The sequence below is a fragment of the Pagrus pagrus genome (genome assembly GCF_965226575.1).
Source record: "Pagrus pagrus genome assembly, chromosome: 18".
NCBI lineage: Eukaryota > Metazoa > Chordata > Actinopteri > Spariformes > Sparidae > Pagrus > Pagrus pagrus.
Window position 1 is genome coordinate 27,211,333 of NC_140202.1, and position 18,462 is coordinate 27,229,794.

At 41.3% G+C, this 18,462-nt stretch overlaps 3 protein-coding genes across 3 annotated transcripts; all 3 read right to left on the reverse strand.

Moving 5' to 3' along the window:
• Positions 1-2,341: 2,341 nt before the first annotated feature.
• On the reverse strand, positions 2,342-3,668 carry LOC311274092 (uncharacterized protein; the record flags this gene model as incomplete). Its single annotated transcript, XM_084381508.1, has 2 exons — positions 2,342-2,622; positions 3,497-3,668. Coding segments are annotated over 2 exons (453 nt in total), but the record flags the coding sequence as incomplete, so codon positions are not given.
• Positions 3,669-4,218: 550 nt separating this feature from the next.
• Positions 4,219-10,269, reverse strand: LOC311273714 (uncharacterized protein; the record flags this gene model as incomplete). Its single annotated transcript, XM_084380923.1, has 2 exons — positions 4,219-5,489; positions 10,098-10,269. The coding sequence occupies 2 exons, from the start codon at positions 10,267-10,269 to the stop codon at positions 4,540-4,542; spliced, it is 1,122 nt and encodes a 373-aa protein (XP_084237049.1). The 3' UTR covers positions 4,219-4,539.
• A 6,557-nt stretch (positions 10,270-16,826) lies between these two features.
• Positions 16,827-18,048, reverse strand: LOC311274093 (uncharacterized protein; the record flags this gene model as incomplete). Its single annotated transcript, XM_084381509.1, has 2 exons — positions 16,827-17,002; positions 17,877-18,048. Coding segments are annotated over 2 exons (348 nt in total), but the record flags the coding sequence as incomplete, so codon positions are not given.
• Between the last annotated feature and the right edge of the window lie 414 nt (positions 18,049-18,462).

Genomic DNA, 18,462 nt, shown 5'->3' on the forward strand with positions numbered 1-18,462 from the left:
CAGTCAGTAGGCGACATTAGAAGTTATATTAGGTGGCGACTATTTTCACTACCATGGCGTGTCCTTTTGATAATGATCCCGTGGATGAAGGTGCAGCGTAAATACTCGTCGGGAGATGATCATCAGACCGCGCATAGATGTTCTTGCATTTCCAAACAATTATCTTTTTGAGCGGTACCGTTTCACGTCACAGTCCATCATTTACATACACAACCTAATCCGTCCTTACATTTCCAACATTACCAACCGAAGTCATGCTCTCACATCCCAGCAGATATTGTGTGTTGCGTTGCGTTTTTTTAGCAAATGGGAGTTTTTTATGCAACGTCGGAGATGGAGAGCACTTTACAAAAGTTAAAAAAAAAGTCATGAAAGGGAAATAAATATTTTTATGAATAGGCTTAAAATATATATATAGGTCTAGGCATATTACATTTTATAAAAGCACTCGCGTCTTGGGGGGTGAGTTCAGAGGATGAGCTCAGCCACTGGCCTTCCTAAATTCTGGCTTAGGGCTCTGGCTCTGGCTCTGTTAGAGGTGGCGGTGCTGGGCCACCACCCGTTTTACAGGCATCTTCTTTCTTTCTGTTGGCTGAGTAGAAGTCTCTGTTAGTTTAAATAGGCTTAATTATTTAACAGAACATGATATAGATGAGAAGACATTTATGCGTGTGAAAACAGCATTATGTTGGGAATAAAACTACTGTACAGTCAAACAGCCACTTAATATTTACTTTACAATGTAAAACATGATCAAAATGAGGTACCCCCATGAGATTATGCCGAGGTCTTACCTGTTTGAACAAAGTTTTTGTGTTTCATCTTAAGCTGCTTACACTTCCTTCTAAAAACGAGCTCAAACTCACCGTATGAGCGCATTAATAAAAAACACGTAGCCCTCCTCTTCCCCGTTGCCATGGTGACTCGTCGAATCGGGGCTCCATTGATGCTGTCTTTTTATACTTTTTTTTTATACTCAGAGTTTCCTATCTCAGAGCAGATCAACTTGGACTTCAAGGTTAGACTCAGAGTTTGTTGAACCTGCTTTGTGAAACGGACCCCAGGAGGGATAGTAAGTGGGACACATGAGACCAATTAACTGGATGTTTTAATTATCATTTTCACAAATATGGGCAAATCAGCATGAAGATGTTGACACATAAACATATTGTGACATCATCTCAAGTGGAAATTGTACACATTCAGCTTTCAGCTCATCATTTCTCCTGTGTATACTGAACCTCTGAGGATTTTTCAAGTATATAATTTCAAGTTACAGTTCTGCAATTATGCATGAAACACTAGAACTGAATCACCTCCAACATATTTCGCAAATACAAAGCTACTCGCCTGTACGTGTCCTCAAATGTCTCTTCAAAGCAGACTGATCAGAGAAACTTTTCCCCCAGGTCTTGCAAAATGATGGCTTCTCACCTGTGTGGATTCTCATGTGACATTTTAAGCTACCGTTTTGCCTGAAAGTCTTCCCACATGTTTGGCAAGTATACGGTTTCTCACCTGTGTGGATTCTCATGTGGACTGTTAAGTTTGCACTTTGGCTGAAAGCTTTCCCACATGTTTTGCAAGAATAAGGCTTCTCACCAGTGTGGATTCTCATGTGACCTTTTAATTTAATGTTTTGCTTGAAAGTCTTTCCACATGTTTTGCAAGAATACGGTTTCTCACCTGTGTGGGTTCTCATGTGGACTGTTAAGTGAGAACTTCGGTTGAAAGCTTTCCCACATGTTTTGCAAGAATACGGTTTCTCACCTGTGTGGGTTCTCATGTGGACTGTTAAGTGAGTACTTCGAGTGAAAGTCTTCCCACATGTTTTGCAAGAATACGGTTTCTCACCTGTGTGGATTCTCATGTGGTGTGTTAAGTCAACATTTCGAGTGAAAGCTTTCCCACATGTTTTGCAAGAATACGGTTTCTCACCTGTGTGGGTTCTCATGTGGTGTGTTAAGTCAACATTTCGAGTGAAAGCTTTCCCACATGTTTTGCAAGAATACGGTTTCTCACCTGTGTGGGTTCTCATGTGGACTGTTAAGTGAGAACTTCGGTTGAAAGCTTTCCCACATGTTTTGCAAGAATACAGTTTCTCACCTGTGTGGGTTCTTAGGTGTATATTCAATGGGTACTTGAACTTAAAAGCCTTTCCACATGTGTCACATTTGAAAGACTTTTTACCTGGGTGAGTGTGATGGTGAATGTCTGATGAGGTAGAGTTTTTTGCATTATCACTGTGACTTTTGCTTCTGTGATGTCTTTTCTTTTGTTTTGGCTCTCCATCTCCAGCTGATCCTGAATCTCCATGTTTTCCTCCTTTCTGATCTTGGCTCTCAGCTACATGAGAGTTGTTAGAGAGGAGCTGGTGGTCACTTTTTGGTTCTGCTTCACTGTGGTCACTTTCCTCATGAGTTGGAGTCAACATGACGGTATCTGTCTCAACCTTCAGTACAAGCAGCTCTCCCTCCCGACTGGTGCAGAGTTCCTCCTGTTCCTCTTTAATCTCTGGAGGCTCTAGGTCCTCTTGGTCCAGACTGGAGTTCCTCTCCTGGTTACAGACCTGCTGGTCAGCGAGAACCTCCTCCTCCTTACAGACATGTTGCTGTGGGAGCTCTGGAGGGACAGAGAACAAAAGGCAGAAATTATTTAATCAACCAATCAACCTTTATTTGTAGTAACTTGTATTATGTAAACCTGAGCACATTTCAATTCATCCTCAAATATGCATGTTCTTCTTCAGGAACAGCAACTGAACAGCATGCTCAGAGGTGAGTGCACTTCTCTGAGTGGTGATTAGCACCGGGATGAGTCTCCTGCATCCCTCTTGTTTGTAGCATGTAGGAGTGTGTTTCCCGCTCGTTATCAATAAAATGTACAGTCCTTGCTTCACGTAGGACTCTGTGGCCCATGAAGTCCATCCATCGCAGGTGAGCACAATTCTCTCTGCAGACTGGAGCGATCCTCCACCTTTCCTCTCGTCTCATCATAAAGAGCTGGAATAGCTTTTTCTGTGAAATATTTTCTGCTCTGTATTTCATACCTTGGTTCCAGTGTATATACTAATTGACAAAAAACATAATTTTCCTCAATATGAATGTTTTGAATATAAAATCTACATTTTCCCAATAGTTTCCAGCTCATCTGACCCACTGACGCAATATCAATGCCGACATGTCTTCATAATAGGTTCAATGAGACACACCTCTTTCTGTTGAGTTTAAGTGCTCCTCGTAGTTTTCTGAACGTTTTGTGTGTAAAATCAGCATTTTTTGAGTGGAGTTTCGCTGCGGTCTCCTATAGAACGGAGCCCAGCCGTGCAGCGGGCACTCAGAACCTCCGGAGTCCCGGAGTGGAATCAACCAAACGAGGGAAACACTCGTATGTTCGCTCCATGTGGTGAAACGTGGCTGCGATGCATATCTCCCCCTCTATGGCCACTCCAGGGCTCTGAACATTAGTGTTATTAAAATAAGAAACTTCTCCTCACCTATCCTGTGTAACTTTACTTGGGGTTTCCAGCAGATATCCAGCATGACGCGCTGCCGGTCGATCTCTTCCTCGTACTGGACGATAGTTGTTTTAAAAACTCGGAATATTTCTTCAGCAGCAGCAGTTAGTCGCTCGTTGACAAACTCTCTCAAAGTCTCAACTGAGCTCATTGTTCTTTAATTACTAATTCAATAACGAGCTGCGCTGTGACTCAGTACCGTCTTCCACTTCGTTCATTACACACAGGCAGCTAATGCTACTAGCTGCTGCTGTTTACTTCTGCTGAGTGTCACGCTGTTAAGCTCCGACAGGGGAAGTGCGGAGGCTTTTAGTTCCGCTTCAGACTCAACACATTTTATTCAGAACTTGTTTAAAACATATCTGACTACACTTTTAAACCTGAATAAATAATTTGGACAAAATACTTTCATAACTTTATTTATATTATTTTAATTAACTTTATTTAACACCACTTTTATACTGTTATTACACACTGTGTTTACACTATGTCTGTTGTACTCCTTGTATTAAGGTGTAGATCTACTCTGCTTAATTCCACAATGAAACGTGCCACTCTTTTCTAAACTGCTACTTTCAACTAACAGCTTACTTTTTGGTTACTTACATGGAAGCTACTGGAAAAACTACAAGTATTTAACATATAAATGTTTATAGAAAAGCATGACACAAGGAGCGATAATAGGTGGGACACGAGACCGATTAGCTTGACTTTTTAATCATCATTTTCACAAATATGGGAAAGTCAGCATAAAGATATTGACACATATATTGTGACAACTTCTCAAGTGGAAATTGTACACATTCAGCTTTCAGCTCATCATTTCTCCTGTGTATACTGAACCTCTGAGGATTTTTCAAGTATATAATTTCAAATTACAGTTCTGCAATTATGCATGAAACACTAGAACTGAATCACCTCCAACATATTTCGCAAATACAAAGCTACTCGCCTGTACGTGTCCTCAAATGTCTCTTCAAAGCAGACTGATCAGAGAAACTTTTCCCCCAGGTCTTGCAAAATTATGGATTCTCACCTGTGTGGATTCTCATGTGGACTGTTAAGTGAGAACTTCGCTTGAAAGCTTTCCCACATGTTGTGCAAGAATACGGTTTCTCACCTGTGTGGGTACTCATGTGGACTTTTAAGTGAGCACATTGGCTGAAAGCTTTTCCACATGTTTTGCAAGAATAAGGCTTCTCACCTGTGTGGATTCTCATGTGCCGATTCAATTCAACACAAGTCATGAAAGCTTTCCCACATGTTTTGCAAGAATACGGTTTCTCACCTGTGTGGGTTCTCATGTGGACTGTTAAGTGAGCACTTCGGTTGAAAGCTTTCCCACATGTTTTGCAAGAATACGGTTTCTCACCTGTGTGGATTCTCATGTGGCCTGTTAAGTAAGCATTTCGAGTGAAAGCTTTCCCACATGTTTGGCAAGAATAAGGCTTCTCACCTGTGTGGGTTCTTAGGTGTGCATTCAATAGGGACTTAAACTTAAAAGCCTTTCCACATGTGTCACATTTGAAAGACTTTTTACCTGGGTGAGTGTTGTGGTGAATGTCTGATGAGGTAGAGTTTTTTGCATTATCACTGTGTCTTTTGCTTCCGTGATGTCTTTTCTTTTGTTTTGGCTCTCCATCTCCAGCTGATCCTGAATCTCCATGTTTTCCTCCTTTCTGATCTTGGCTCTCAGCTACATGAGAGTTGTTAGAGAGGAGCTGGTGGTCACTTTTTGGTTCTGCTTCACTGTGGTCAATTTCCTCATGAGTTGGAGTCAACATGACGGTATCCGTCTCAACCTTCAGTACAAGCTGCTCTCCCTCCCAACTGGTGCAGAGTCCCTCCTGTTCCTCTTTAATCTCTGGAGGCTCTGGGTCCTCTTGGTCCAGACTGGAGTTCCTCTCCTGGTTACAGACCTGCTGGTCAGCGAGAGCCTCCTCCTCCTTACAGACATGTTGCTGTGGGAGCTCTGGAGGGACAGAGAACAAAAGGCAGAGATTATTTAATCAACCAATCAACCTTTATTTGTAGTAACTTGTATTATGTAAACCTGAGCATATTTCAATTCATCCTCAAATATGCATGTTCTTCTTCAGGAACAGCAACTGAACAGCATGCTCAGAGGTGAGTGCACTTCTCTGAGTGGTGATTAGCACCGGTATGAGTCTCCTGCATCCCTCTTGTTTGTAGCATGTAGGAGTGTGTTTCCCACTCTTTATCAATAAAATGGGCAGTCCTTGGTTCACGTAGGACTCTGTGGCCGCGAAGGGTTACGGTCTTTTCAATCGTCTCATCATAAAGAGCTGGAACATTTATGTTTACATTTACATTGGGGGCATTTAGCAGACACTTTTGTCCAAAGCGACTTACAATGAGAACATTTGTCTCAAGAAAGAAACCACAACATATCACTGTTGATAAAGTAAAAAAGACAGAAATTTTCTGCTCTGTATTTCATACCTTGGTTCCAGTGTTTGTAGAATTTGGCAAAAAACAATATTTAACTTGTTAGTAATGTTTTGAATGTCAAATCTATATTTTTCCCTAGTAGTCTCCAGATCATCTGACCCACTGACTCAAAGTCAATGCCGACATGTCTTCATAATAGGTTTATTGAGACACACCTCTTTCTGTTGAGTTTTAGTGCTCCTCATAGTTTTCTGAACGTTTTGTGTGTAAAATCAGCATTTTTTGAGTGGAGTTTCGCGAGTGACGCCGAGATCGAAAAGTGGCCAAAGTTATGTCGATTGCTGCTCAGCGGCTTATACCGATGCCTAGAGCCTTATGCCGTTCCTCGGAGAGGTGTGCCGCTGTTAAGCCGCTGATATTCCACTGACACATGGCGGTGTGTGTCGCTACAGACTGTTGTGCTTCTGAGAGACTGTTGGATCGGTACCGCCCCCTGATGGATATGCAAATATAATGCCACTGGGCTGGTTTTACGACAAGTGCTGCCGTAAATGTATACATTGTTGTAGTCTTTTTTGACAATGCTAACTTAACACATTGCCGCAAATAAAGGAACGTAGGCTATGTGTTTCTTTTGGATATTATGTTGGTGGGATGTAGGCATATAGACAGCAATTACACGTGGGATTCTTGCGATATGATAGCAAAGTAATATGTCTAAATTTGGGTCTATAAACTACTTAAAGCTAATGAAAGCGATAGCCTTAGCTAACATGGCTACTGTTAGCCCAGCCACTGTAGCCAGTCTGACTAACTGATAGCAGAAACTTTGAGCCAACCAACTATAGTTAAAACATATCTCAATGTACAGTGAACATGATACATAATAAATGCATAGTGAACATGATACATAATATGCCACAATGGTTAATGTTCGACGAAGTAGATTTTATACGAAGTAATGTATTCTTGTGTTCTCCTAGTAAAGCAAACCTGTCAGTTAGTATTGTTTAGTTGGCTCAAAGTTTCTGCTATCGATTAGTCAGACTGGCTTCGGTGGCTGGGCTAACACAGTAGCCATGTTAGCTAAGGCTATCTCTTTCATTAGCTTTAAGTAGTTTATAGGCCCAAATTTAGACATATTACTTTGCTATCATATCGCAAGAATTGTTGAGATTTAATAGTTTTTCACCTTTTTAGTCATATGCTACTTTACATGTTCACTTAATAATGTCCCCATATAGAGCTGTACTTATCCTGTTGATTGATGAGGTTGACAGAAGCATTGACCCCATGTTATGAAGGGTTAAGACATTGGAGAAACAAGCCAGGATAAGAGAGAGAACACAGCTGCCTTTATCTCTGTAAAATGTTGCCTGCTCATGCATATGACCTTGTGGTGAGCGTTATCTGTCTGTGGAATGATAGCAAAGTGAAACTTAGAAGAACTCAAAAGTAGTGCAGAAGCAGTGCAGGATGAGACAGGAAGAGACCAGGAAGAGGGAGGTTCTTTCCACAGGGCAATGTCTTCACGGATTGGAGAAATCGTGTTGCCAAGAGGCTGGGACCAGCCTGTGCACCAACGAAAGGAGAGTCAAGTCCAAACCACGACCTCCTCACCTTTTTTGACCAATGACAAATTATAACACTTCAACAGCAAAAATATAACTGTGATTGTAATGCGAATATCTGCATCCTTTTTCTGGGCGACGGGTTACAGGGTAACAGCAATCCGCTGACTGTGATTTGTTTAACAAAACATTTGTCCATGATCACGCTTGCTTAATGATACAATTCTAAATAAACAGTTAACAGGAACTCATTACTGTCTCTATGCCTACATCCCACCAACATAATATCCAAAAGACACACATAGCCTACGTTCCTTTATTTACGGCGATGTGTTAAGTAAGCATTGTCAAAAAAGACTACAACAATGTATACATTTCCCATCCAACAGTCTCTCAGAAGCAAACAGTCTGTAGCGACACACACCGTCATGTGTCGGTGGAATATCAGCGGCTTAACAGCGGCACACCACTCCGAGGAACGGCATAAGAGTCTGGGGATCGGTAAAAGCCGCTGAGCAGCAATCGACATAACTTTGGCCACTTTTCGATCTCGGCGCTACTGAGTTTCGCTGCGGTCTCCTATAGAACGGAGCCCAGCCGTGCAGCGGGCACTCAGAACCTCCGGAGTCCCGGAGTGGAATGAACCAAACGAGGGAAACACTCGTATGTTCGCTCCATGTGGTGAAACGTGGCTGCGATGCATATCTCCCCTCTATGGCCACTCCAGGGCTCTGAACATTAGTGTTATTAGGGTCCGGGCAGCTAAGCTGCCAGGAACCTATTGTATTCCTAGGAATTCTTTCTTTCTTTCTTTCTTTCTTTCTTTCTTCTTCTTCCGAGGAAGTCATACTTCCCATGGGCGAAAACTCACCAAACTTTACAGAAATGTCCGGCCCCATGCCAGATTTACTTAATTCCAAGGACATGTCAATATTCCTCCTGGGGGGGGCACAATAAGCGTTTAAATTTAAAAACTTTAAAAATACCTACAAAATCAACAGTACATGCTACAGTTTTGAAACTTTCACCAAACTGTAGCCCCAATACTGCTGAAACTTTAGTCCACTTAAACTCATTACAAATTACGAAGTCCATCACTCAGTTTTTTTCAAAACCTGTAAAACTTATAAAACCTATCTCCTCCCACAATTTTTGCCCAATTGTCACCAAACTTGCTAGAGAGCATCTTCAGACCGTCCTCCACAAAACTTGTTTCTCGGATTTTTGATTTATCAAAAATTAAGCCTACAGTGCATCAAAATGTTTGACTGTAAACAGTACTGTAAACATATACTATCAAATTCTTGCTAAATACATTTTCAATCTTCCTGAAAAAAATTGAGAATATTTTGCAGTCATGGTTGATGGAGTTTGGCAAATATCAGAATTTTATCTCAAAAACTGAATTTTTGAGAACATTTTGAATTCTGCTCTCATGGGAACAACTGGAGTCAATGGAAGAGTGGCATTTTTAAACATCAAATTTTCTCTTATGAAGCAAAACACTTCAAGTTAAAAACAAATCACCAACATTTCCATGCTGTCAAGATGCAATTTATGTATTATCAGATTTTTGTTCAGGTAACAGAACTTCTGACATTTTGACCATTTTTGAAATCTGCCTTGACAACAGCTGCCCGGACAGTGACTCCCTGAGTCGACAAATGAAGCTACACAGCAGGCCCCACTTCCAGCCAATTAGCTCAGTGAGTTCGGAGCTGCTGCTTGGTGTCAGGGGTTGTGGGTTCAAGACCCAGCAAGGATGATGATGATGACAGCTCGAAATGTCAGATGTTCTCAACATAAAACACAAGCCCATTGTCCTGACGGTGGCATCACAGCAAGCCTTTAAATTAAATAAAAACAAATAGCTTGGACTGGACCATGGACGAAAGCTCACCAAATTTTGCACAAAGGTCCAGTCTCATGCCAGATTACCTCAGCTGTAAACCCAAGCCAATAGTCCTGATGGTGGTGCTACAGCAAGCGTCTAAAGTTCAAACCTTTGAAAATTCATAACAAATCAACCATACTTGCTACAGCTTCAGAACTTTCATCAAACTGTAGCCTCAATGTTGAAGAAACTTTTGTACATTTAAACCTATTAAAAATTATGAAGTACATCACTCAGTTTTTTTTCAAAAACTGTAAAACTTCTTAAACCTATTTCCTCTCTCCTCCTTTGATTTATCAAAAATTGACCCTCAAAAACGGAATTTTTCACAGCATTTAAAATTTTTCCTTCATGGGAACAACTGGAGTCAATGCAATAATGACATAGCTAAACACCAGTTATTCACTTATGGAGCAAATCAATCATTTTTACCAACATCTCCATGCTGCAATATGTGTATTTTCAGATTTTTGTCTTGATAACTGAATTTTTTACAGTGGTTTCAGAGCGATAGATGACAGTCTTTGGTTCCAGAAGTTGTGGGTTCAATACTCAAGTGGTCCAAAATGAACATTGTTGTCAACTGTCTTGTCTTCCTATTCTCCTGTTTGTTGCTCAGAATTGCCTAAATTTGCCAAAAATAGCCCGGACCCGACCCATTGCTGCGCAGCAGCTATAATTAAAATAAGAAACTTCTCCTCACCTATCCTGTGTAACTTTACTTGGGGTTTCCAGCAGATATCCAGCATGACGCGCTGCCGGTCGATCTCTTCCTCGTACTGGACGATAGTTGTTTTAAAAACTCGGAATATTTCTTCAGCAGCAGCAGTTAGTCGCTCGTTGACAAACTCTCTCAAAGTCTCAACTGAACTCATTGTTCTTTAATTACTAATTCAATAATGAGCTGCGCTGTGACTCAGTACCGTCTTCCACTTCGTTCATCACACACAGGCAGCTAATGCTACTAGCTGCTGCTGTTTACTTCTGCTGGGTGTCACGCTGTTAAGCTCCGACAGGGGAAGTGCGGAGGCTTTTAGTTCCGCTTCAGACTCAACACGTTTTATTCAGAACCTGTTTAAAACATATCTGACTACACTTTTAAACCTGAATAAATCATTTGGACAAAAATGTTGCCCAGTTGCGAAGCAAACTCCAAAATACTTTTATACATTTATTTATATTAATTTAATTAATTATATTTAACACCACTTTTATACTGTTTTTACACAGTGTGTTTACACTTTGTTGTACTCCTTGTATTAAGGTGTAGATCTACTCTGCTTAATTCCACAAAGAAATGTGCCACTCTTTTCTAAACTGCTACTTTCAACTAACAGCTTATTTTTCGGTTACTTACATGGAAGCTACTGGAAAAACTACAAGTATTTAACATATAAATGTTTGTAGAAAATAATGACAGGAGGAGCGATAATAAGTGGGACAAATAGGACCGATTAGCTCGACTTTTTAATCATCATTTTCACAAATATGGGCAAATCAGCATGAAGATATTGACACATAAACATAGTGACATTTTCTCAAGGGGAAACTGTACACATTCAGCTTTCAGCTCATCATTTCTCCTGTGTATATTGAGCCTCTGAGGATTTTTTCATGTATATAATTTCAAGTTAAAGTTCTGCAATTGTGCATGAAACACTTGAACTGAATCACTTCCAACATGTTTTGCAAATACAAAGCTACTCGCCTGTACATGTCCTCAAATGTCTCTTCAAAGCAGACTGATCAGAGAAACTTTTCCTCCGGTTCTTGTGAAATTATGGCTTCTCACCTATGTGGGTTCTCATGTGGACTGTTAAGTTTGCACTTTGACTGAAAGCTTTTCCACATGTTTTGCAAGAATACGGTTTCTCACCTGTGTGGGTTCTCATGTGGACTGGTAAGGATGCACTTTGACTGAAAGCTTTTCCACATGTTTTGCAAGAATACGGTTTCTCACCTGTGTGGGTTCTCATGTGGACTGGTAAGGATGCACTTTGGCTGAAAGCTTTCCCACATGTTTTGCAAGAATAAGGCTTCTCACCAGTGTGGATTCTCATGTGACCTTTTAATTCACTGTTTTGCTTGAAAGTCTTTCCACATGTTTTGCAAGGGTACGGCTTCTCACCTGTGTGGGTTCTCATGTGGTCTGTTATGGACGTACTTCGGGTGAAAGTCTTCCCACATACTTGGCAAGAATAAGGCTTCTCACCAGTGTGGGTTCTCAAGTGGACTGTTATGGACGTACTTCGGGTGAAAGTCTTCCCACATACTTGGCAAGAATAAGGCTTCTCACCAGTGTGGATTCTCATGTGGACTGTTAACTCAGCACTTCGAGTGAAAACTTTCCCACATGTTGTGCAAGAATACGGTTTCTCACCTGTGTGGGTTCTCATGTGGACTTTTAAGTGAGTACTTGTACTGAAAGCTTTTCCACATGTTTTGCAAGAATAAGGCTTCTCACCTGTGTGGGTTCTTAGGTGTACATTCAATAGGGACTCAAACTTAAAAGCCTTTCCACATGTGTCACATTTTAAAGACTTTTTACCTGGTTGAGTGTGATGGTGAATGTCTGATGAGGTAGAGTTTTTTGCATTATCACTGTGTCTTTTGCTCCTGTGTTGTCTTTTCTTTTGTTTTGGCTCTCCAACTCCAGCTGATCCTGAATCTCCATGTTTTCCTCCTTTCTGATCTTGGCTCTCAGCTACATGAGAGTTGTTAGAGAGGAGCTGGTGGTCATTTTTTGGTTCTGCTTCACTGTGGTCACTTTCCTCATGAGTTGGAGTCAACATGACGGTATCTGTCTCAACCTTCAGTACAAGCTGCTCTCCTTCTCGACTGGTGCAGAGTTCCTCCTGTTCCTCTTTAATCTCTGGAGGCTCTGGGTCCTCTTGGTCCAGACTGGAGTTCCTCTCCTGGTTACAGACCTGCTGGTCAGCGAGAACCTCCTCCTCCTTACAGACATGTTGCTGTGGGAGATCTGGAGGGACAGAGAACAAAAGGCAGAGATCATTTAATCAACCAATCAACCTTTATTTGTAGTAACTTGTATTATGTAAACCTGAGCACATTTCAATTCATCCTCAAATATGCATGTTCTTCTTCAGGAACAGCAACTGAACAGCATGCTCAGAGGTGAGTGCACTTCTCTGAGTGGTGATTAGCACCGGTATGAGTCTCCTGCATCCCTCTTGTTTGTAGCATGTAGGAGTGTGTTTCCCACTAGTTATCAATAAAATGGGCAGTCCTTGCTTCACGTAGGACTCTGTGGCCATGAAGGGTTAGGGTCTTTTCAATCGTCTCATCGTAAAGAGCTGGAACATTTACATTGGGGGCATTTAGCAGACACTTTTGTCCAAAGCGACTTACAATGAGTACATTTGTCACAAGAAAGAAACCACAACATATCACCGTTGATAAAGTAAAAAAAAAAAACAGAAACAATATTCATGCCCTCATCTGAGCAAAGTAGCTGGGGTTAGGGTTAATTCTTCTGGGAAATGTTTTCGGCTCTGTATTTCATACCTTGGTCGGCAAAAAACATCATTTTCCTTGTTAGTAATGTTTTGAATGTCAAATCTACATTTTTCCCAATAGTTTCCAGCTCATCTGACCCACTGACACAAAATCAATGCCGACTTGTCTTCATAATAGGTTCAATGAGACACACCTCTTTCTGTTGAGTTTAAGTGCTCCTCGTAGTTTTCTGAACGTTTTGTGTGTAAAATCAGCATTTTTTGAGTGGAGTTTCGCTGCGGTCTCCTATAGAACGGAGCCCAGCCGTGCAGCGGGCACTCAGAACCTCCGGAGTCCCGGAGTGGAATGAACCAAACGAGGGAAACACTCGTATGTTCGCTCCATGTAGTAAAACGTGGCTGCGATGCATATCTCCCCCTCTATGGCCACTCCAGGGCTCTGAACATTAGTGTTATTAAAATAAGAAACTTCTCCTCACCTATCCTGTGTAACTTTACTTGGGGTTTCCAGCAGATATCCAGCATGACGCGCTGCCGGTCGATCTCTTCCTCGTACTGGACGATAGTTGTTTTAAAAACTCGGAATATTTCTTCAGCAGCAGCAGTTAGTCGCTCGTTGACAAACTCTCTCAAAGTCTCAACTGAACTCATTGTTCTTTAATTACTAATTCAATAACGAGCTGCGCTGTGACTCAGTACCGTCTTCCACCTCGTTCATTAAACACAGGCAGCTAATGCTACTAGCTGCTGCTGTTTACTTCTGCTGGGTGTCACGCTGTTAAGCTCCGACAGGGGAAGTGCGGAGGCTTTTAGTTCCGCTTCAGACTCGACACATTTTCATTCAGAACCTGTTTAAAACATATCTGACTACACTTTTAAACCTGAATAAATAATTTGGACAAAATACTTTCATAACTTTATTTATATTAATTTAATTAACTTTATTTAACACCACTTTTATACTGTTATTACACAGTGTTTACACTATGTTTGTTGTACTCCTTATATTAAGGTTTAGATCTACTCTGCTTAATTTCACAAAGAAATGTGCCACTCTTTTCTAAACTGCTGCTTTGAACTAACAGCTTACTTTTTGGTTACTTACATGGAAGCTACTGGAAAAACTACAAGTATTTAACATATAAATGTTTGTAGGAAAGCATGACACCTGGGGTCCGTTTCACAAAGCAGGTTTAGTGAAAACTCTGAGTCTGTTAACCCTGTAATGAGGAAAACTCACAAAGGGAGGTAACTCAAAACAGAGAAATAGGGGTAACTCCAGCCTGTTTCACAGAGAGAGGTACCAATCTCGGTCAGTTACCATGGTAACATACTCTATGAACCTAACCTGGTCGGGACCAGGTTTTCCTCAACAAACCTCGAGTTTCTCTCTGTCTCCGCCTCTTTCAGCCACACACGGTATTTGATTTCCTCATTCATTCAGTCAACAGGCGAGTTTTGGCGTAATATAGCTCTGCTGTCTGTTTTGTGAGAAAAGCATTGCAAAAATCAGTCAGTAGGCGACATTAGAAGTTATATTAGGTGGCGACTATTTTCACTACCATGGCGTGTCCTTTTGATAATGATCCCGTGGATGAAGGTGCAGCGTAAATACTCGTCGGGAGATGATCATCAGACCGCGCATAGATGTTCTTGCATTTCCAGACAATTATCTTTTTGAGCGGTACCGTTTCACGTCACAGTCCATCATTTACATACACAACCTAATCCGTCCTTACATTTCCAACATTACCAACCGAAGTCATGCTCTCACATCCCAGCAGATATTGTGTGTTGCGTTGCGTTTTTTTAGCAAATGGGAGTTTTTTATACAACGTCGGAGATGGAGAGCACTTTACAAAAGTTAAAAAAAAAGTCATGAAAGGGAAATAAATATTTTTATGAATAGGCTTAAAATATATATATAGGTCTAGGCATATTACATTTTATAAAAGCACTCGCGTCTTGGGGGGTGAGTTCAGAGGATGAGCTCAGCCACTGGCCTTCCTAAATTCTGGCTTAGGGCTCTGGCTCTGGCTCTGTTAGAGGTGGCGGTGCTGGGCCACCACCCGTTTTACAGGCATCTTCTTTCTTTCTGTTGGCTGAGTAGAAGTCTCTGTTAGTTTAAATAGGCTTAATTATTTAACAGAACATGATATAGATGAGAAGACATTTATGCGTGTGAAAACAGCATTATGTTGGGAATAAAACTACTGTACAGTCAAACAGCCACTTAATATTTACTTTACAATGTAAAACATGATCAAAATGAGGTACCCCCATGAGATTATGCCGAGGTCTTACCTGTTTGAACAAAGTTTTTGTGTTTCATCTTAAGCTGCTTACACTTCCTTCTAAAAACGAGCTCAAACTCACCGTATGAGCGCATTAATAAAAAACACGTAGCCCTCCTCTTCCCCGTTGCCATGGTGACTCGTCGAATCGGGGCTCCATTGATGCTGTCTTTTTATACTTTTTTTTTATACTCAGAGTTTCCTATCTCAGAGCAGATCAACTTGGAGTTCAAGGTTAGACTCAGAGTTTGTTGAACCTGCTTTGTGAAACGGACCCCAGGAGGGATAGTAAGTGGGACACATGAGACCAATTAACTGGATGTTTTAATTATCATTTTCACAAATATGGGCAAATCAGCATGAAGATGTTGACACATAAACATATTGTGACATCATCTCAAGTGGAAATTGTACACATTCAGCTTTCAGCTCATCATTTCTCCTGTGTATACTGAACCTCTGAGGATTTTTCAGGTATATAATTTCAAATTACAGTTCTGCAATTATGCATGAAACACTAGAACTGAATCACCTCCAACATATTTCGCAAATACAAAGCTACTCGCCTGTACGTGTCCTCAAATGTCTCTTCAAAGCAGACTGATCAGAGAAACTTTTCCCCCAGGTCTTGCAAAATGATGGCTTCTCACCTGTGTGGATTCTCATGTGACATTTTAAGCTACCGTTTTGCCTGAAAGTCTTCCCACATGTTTGGCAAGTATACGGTTTCTCACCTGTGTGGATTCTCATGTGGACTGTTAAGTTTGCACTTTGGCTGAAAGCTTTCCCACATGTTTTGCAAGAATAAGGCTTCTCACCAGTGTGGATTCTCATGTGACCTTTTAATTTAATGTTTTGCTTGAAAGTCTTTCCACATGTTTTGCAAGAATACGGTTTCTCACCTGTGTGGGTTCTCATGTGGACTGTTAAGTGAGAACTTCGGTTGAAAGCTTTCCCACATGTTTTGCAAGAATACGGTTTCTCACCTGTGTGGGTTCTCATGTGGACTGTTAAGTGAGTACTTCGAGTGAAAGTCTTCCCACATGTTTTGCAAGAATACGGTTTCTCACCTGTGTGGATTCTCATGTGGTGTGTTAAGTCAACATTTCGAGTGAAAGCTTTCCCACATGTTTTGCAAGAATACGGTTTCTCACCTGTGTGGGTTCTCATGTGGTGTGTTAAGTCAACATTTCGAGTGAAAGCTTTCCCACATGTTTTGCAAGAATACGGTTTCTCACCTGTGTGGGTTCTCATGTGGACTGTTAAGTGAGAACTTCGGTTGAAAGCTTTCCCACATGTTTTGCAAGAATACAGTTTCTCACCTGTGTGGGTTCTTAGGTGTATATTCAATGGGTACTTGAACTTAAAAGCCTTTCCACATGTGTCACATTTGAAAGACTTTTTACCTGGGTGAGTGTGATGGTGAATGTCTGATGAGGTAGAGTTTGTTGCATTATCACTGTGACTTTTGCTTCTGTGATGTCTTTTCTTTTGTTTTGGCTCTCCATCTCCAGCTGATCCTGAATCTCCATGTTTTCCTCCTTTCTGATCTTGGCTCTCAGCTACATGAGAGTTGTTAGAGAGGAGCTGGTGGTCACTTTTTGGTTCTGCTTCACTGTGGTCACTTTCCTCATGAGTTGGAGTCAACATGACGGTATCTGTCTCAACCTTCAGTACAAGCAGCTCTCCCTCCCGACTGGTGCAGAGTTCCTCCTGTTCCTCTTTAATCTCTGGAGGCTCTGGGTCCTCTTGGTCCAGACTGGAGTTCCTCTCCTGGTTACAGACCTGCTGGTCAGCGAGAACCTCCTCCTCCTTACAGACATGTTGCTGTGGGAGCTCTGGAGGGACAGAGAACAAAAGGCAGAGATTATTTAATCAACCAATCAACCTTTATTTGTAGTAACTTGTATTATGTAAACCTGAGCACATTTCAATTCATCCTCAAATATGCATGTTCTTCTTCAGGAACAGCAACTGAACAGCATGCTCAGAGGTGAGTGCACTTCTCTGAGTGGTGATTAGCACCGGGATGAGTCTCCTGCATCCCTCTTGTTTGTAGCATGTAGGAGTGTGTTTCCCACTCGTTGTCAATAAAATGTACAGTCCTTGCTTCACGTAGGACTCTGTGGCCCATGAAGTCCATCCATCGCAGGTGAGCACAATTCTCTCTGCAGACTGGAGCGATCCTCCACCTTTCCTCTCGTCTCATCATAAAGAGCTGGAATAGCTTTTTCTGTGAAATATTTTCTGCTCTGTATTTCATACCTTGGTTCCAGTGTATATACTAATTGACAAAAAACATAATTTTCCTCAATATGAATGTTTTGAATATAAAATCTACATTTTCCCAATAGTTTCCAGCTCATCTGACCCACTGACGCAATATCAATGCCGACATGTCTTCATAATAGGTTCAATGAGACACACCTCTTTCTGTTGAGTTTAAGTGCTCCTCGTAGTTTTCTGAACGTTTTGTGTGTAAAATCAGCATTTTTTGAGTGGAGTTTCGCTGCGGTCTCCTATAGAACGGAGCCCAGCCGTGCAGCGGGCACTCAGAACCTCCGGAGTCCCGGAGTGGAATCAACCAAACGAGGGAAACACTCGTATGTTCGCTCCATGTGGTGAAACGTGGCTGCGATGCATATCTCCCCCTCTATGGCCACTCCAGGGCTCTGAACATTAGTGTTATTAAAATAAGAAACTTCTCCTCACCTATCCTGTGTAACTTTACTTGGGGTTTCCAGCAGATATCCAGCATGACGCGCTGCCGGTCGATCTCTTCCTCGTACTGGACGATAGTTGTTTTAAAAACTCGGAATATTTCTTCAGCAGCAGCAGTTAGTCGCTCGTTGACAAACTCTCTCAAAGTCTCAACTGAACTCATTGTTCTTTAATTACTAATTCAATAACGAGCTGCGCTGTGACTCAGTACCGTCTTCCACTTCGTTCATTACACACAGGCAGCTAATGCTACTAGCTGCTGCTGTTTACTTCTGCTGGGTGTCACGCTGTTAAGCTCCGACAGGGGAAGTGCGGAGGCTTTTAGTTCCGCTTCAGACTCAACACGTTTTATTCAGAACTTGTTTAAAACATATCTGACTACACTTTTAAACGTCAATAAGTAATTGGGACAAAAAATGTCGTACAGTTGTGAAGCAAACTCCTTTCATTTTCCATTTCTTACATTTATTTGTATTAATTTAATTAACTATATTTTACACCACTTTTATACTGTTTTTACACACTGTGTTTACACTATGTTTGTTGTACTCCTTGTATTAAGGTGTAGATCTACTCT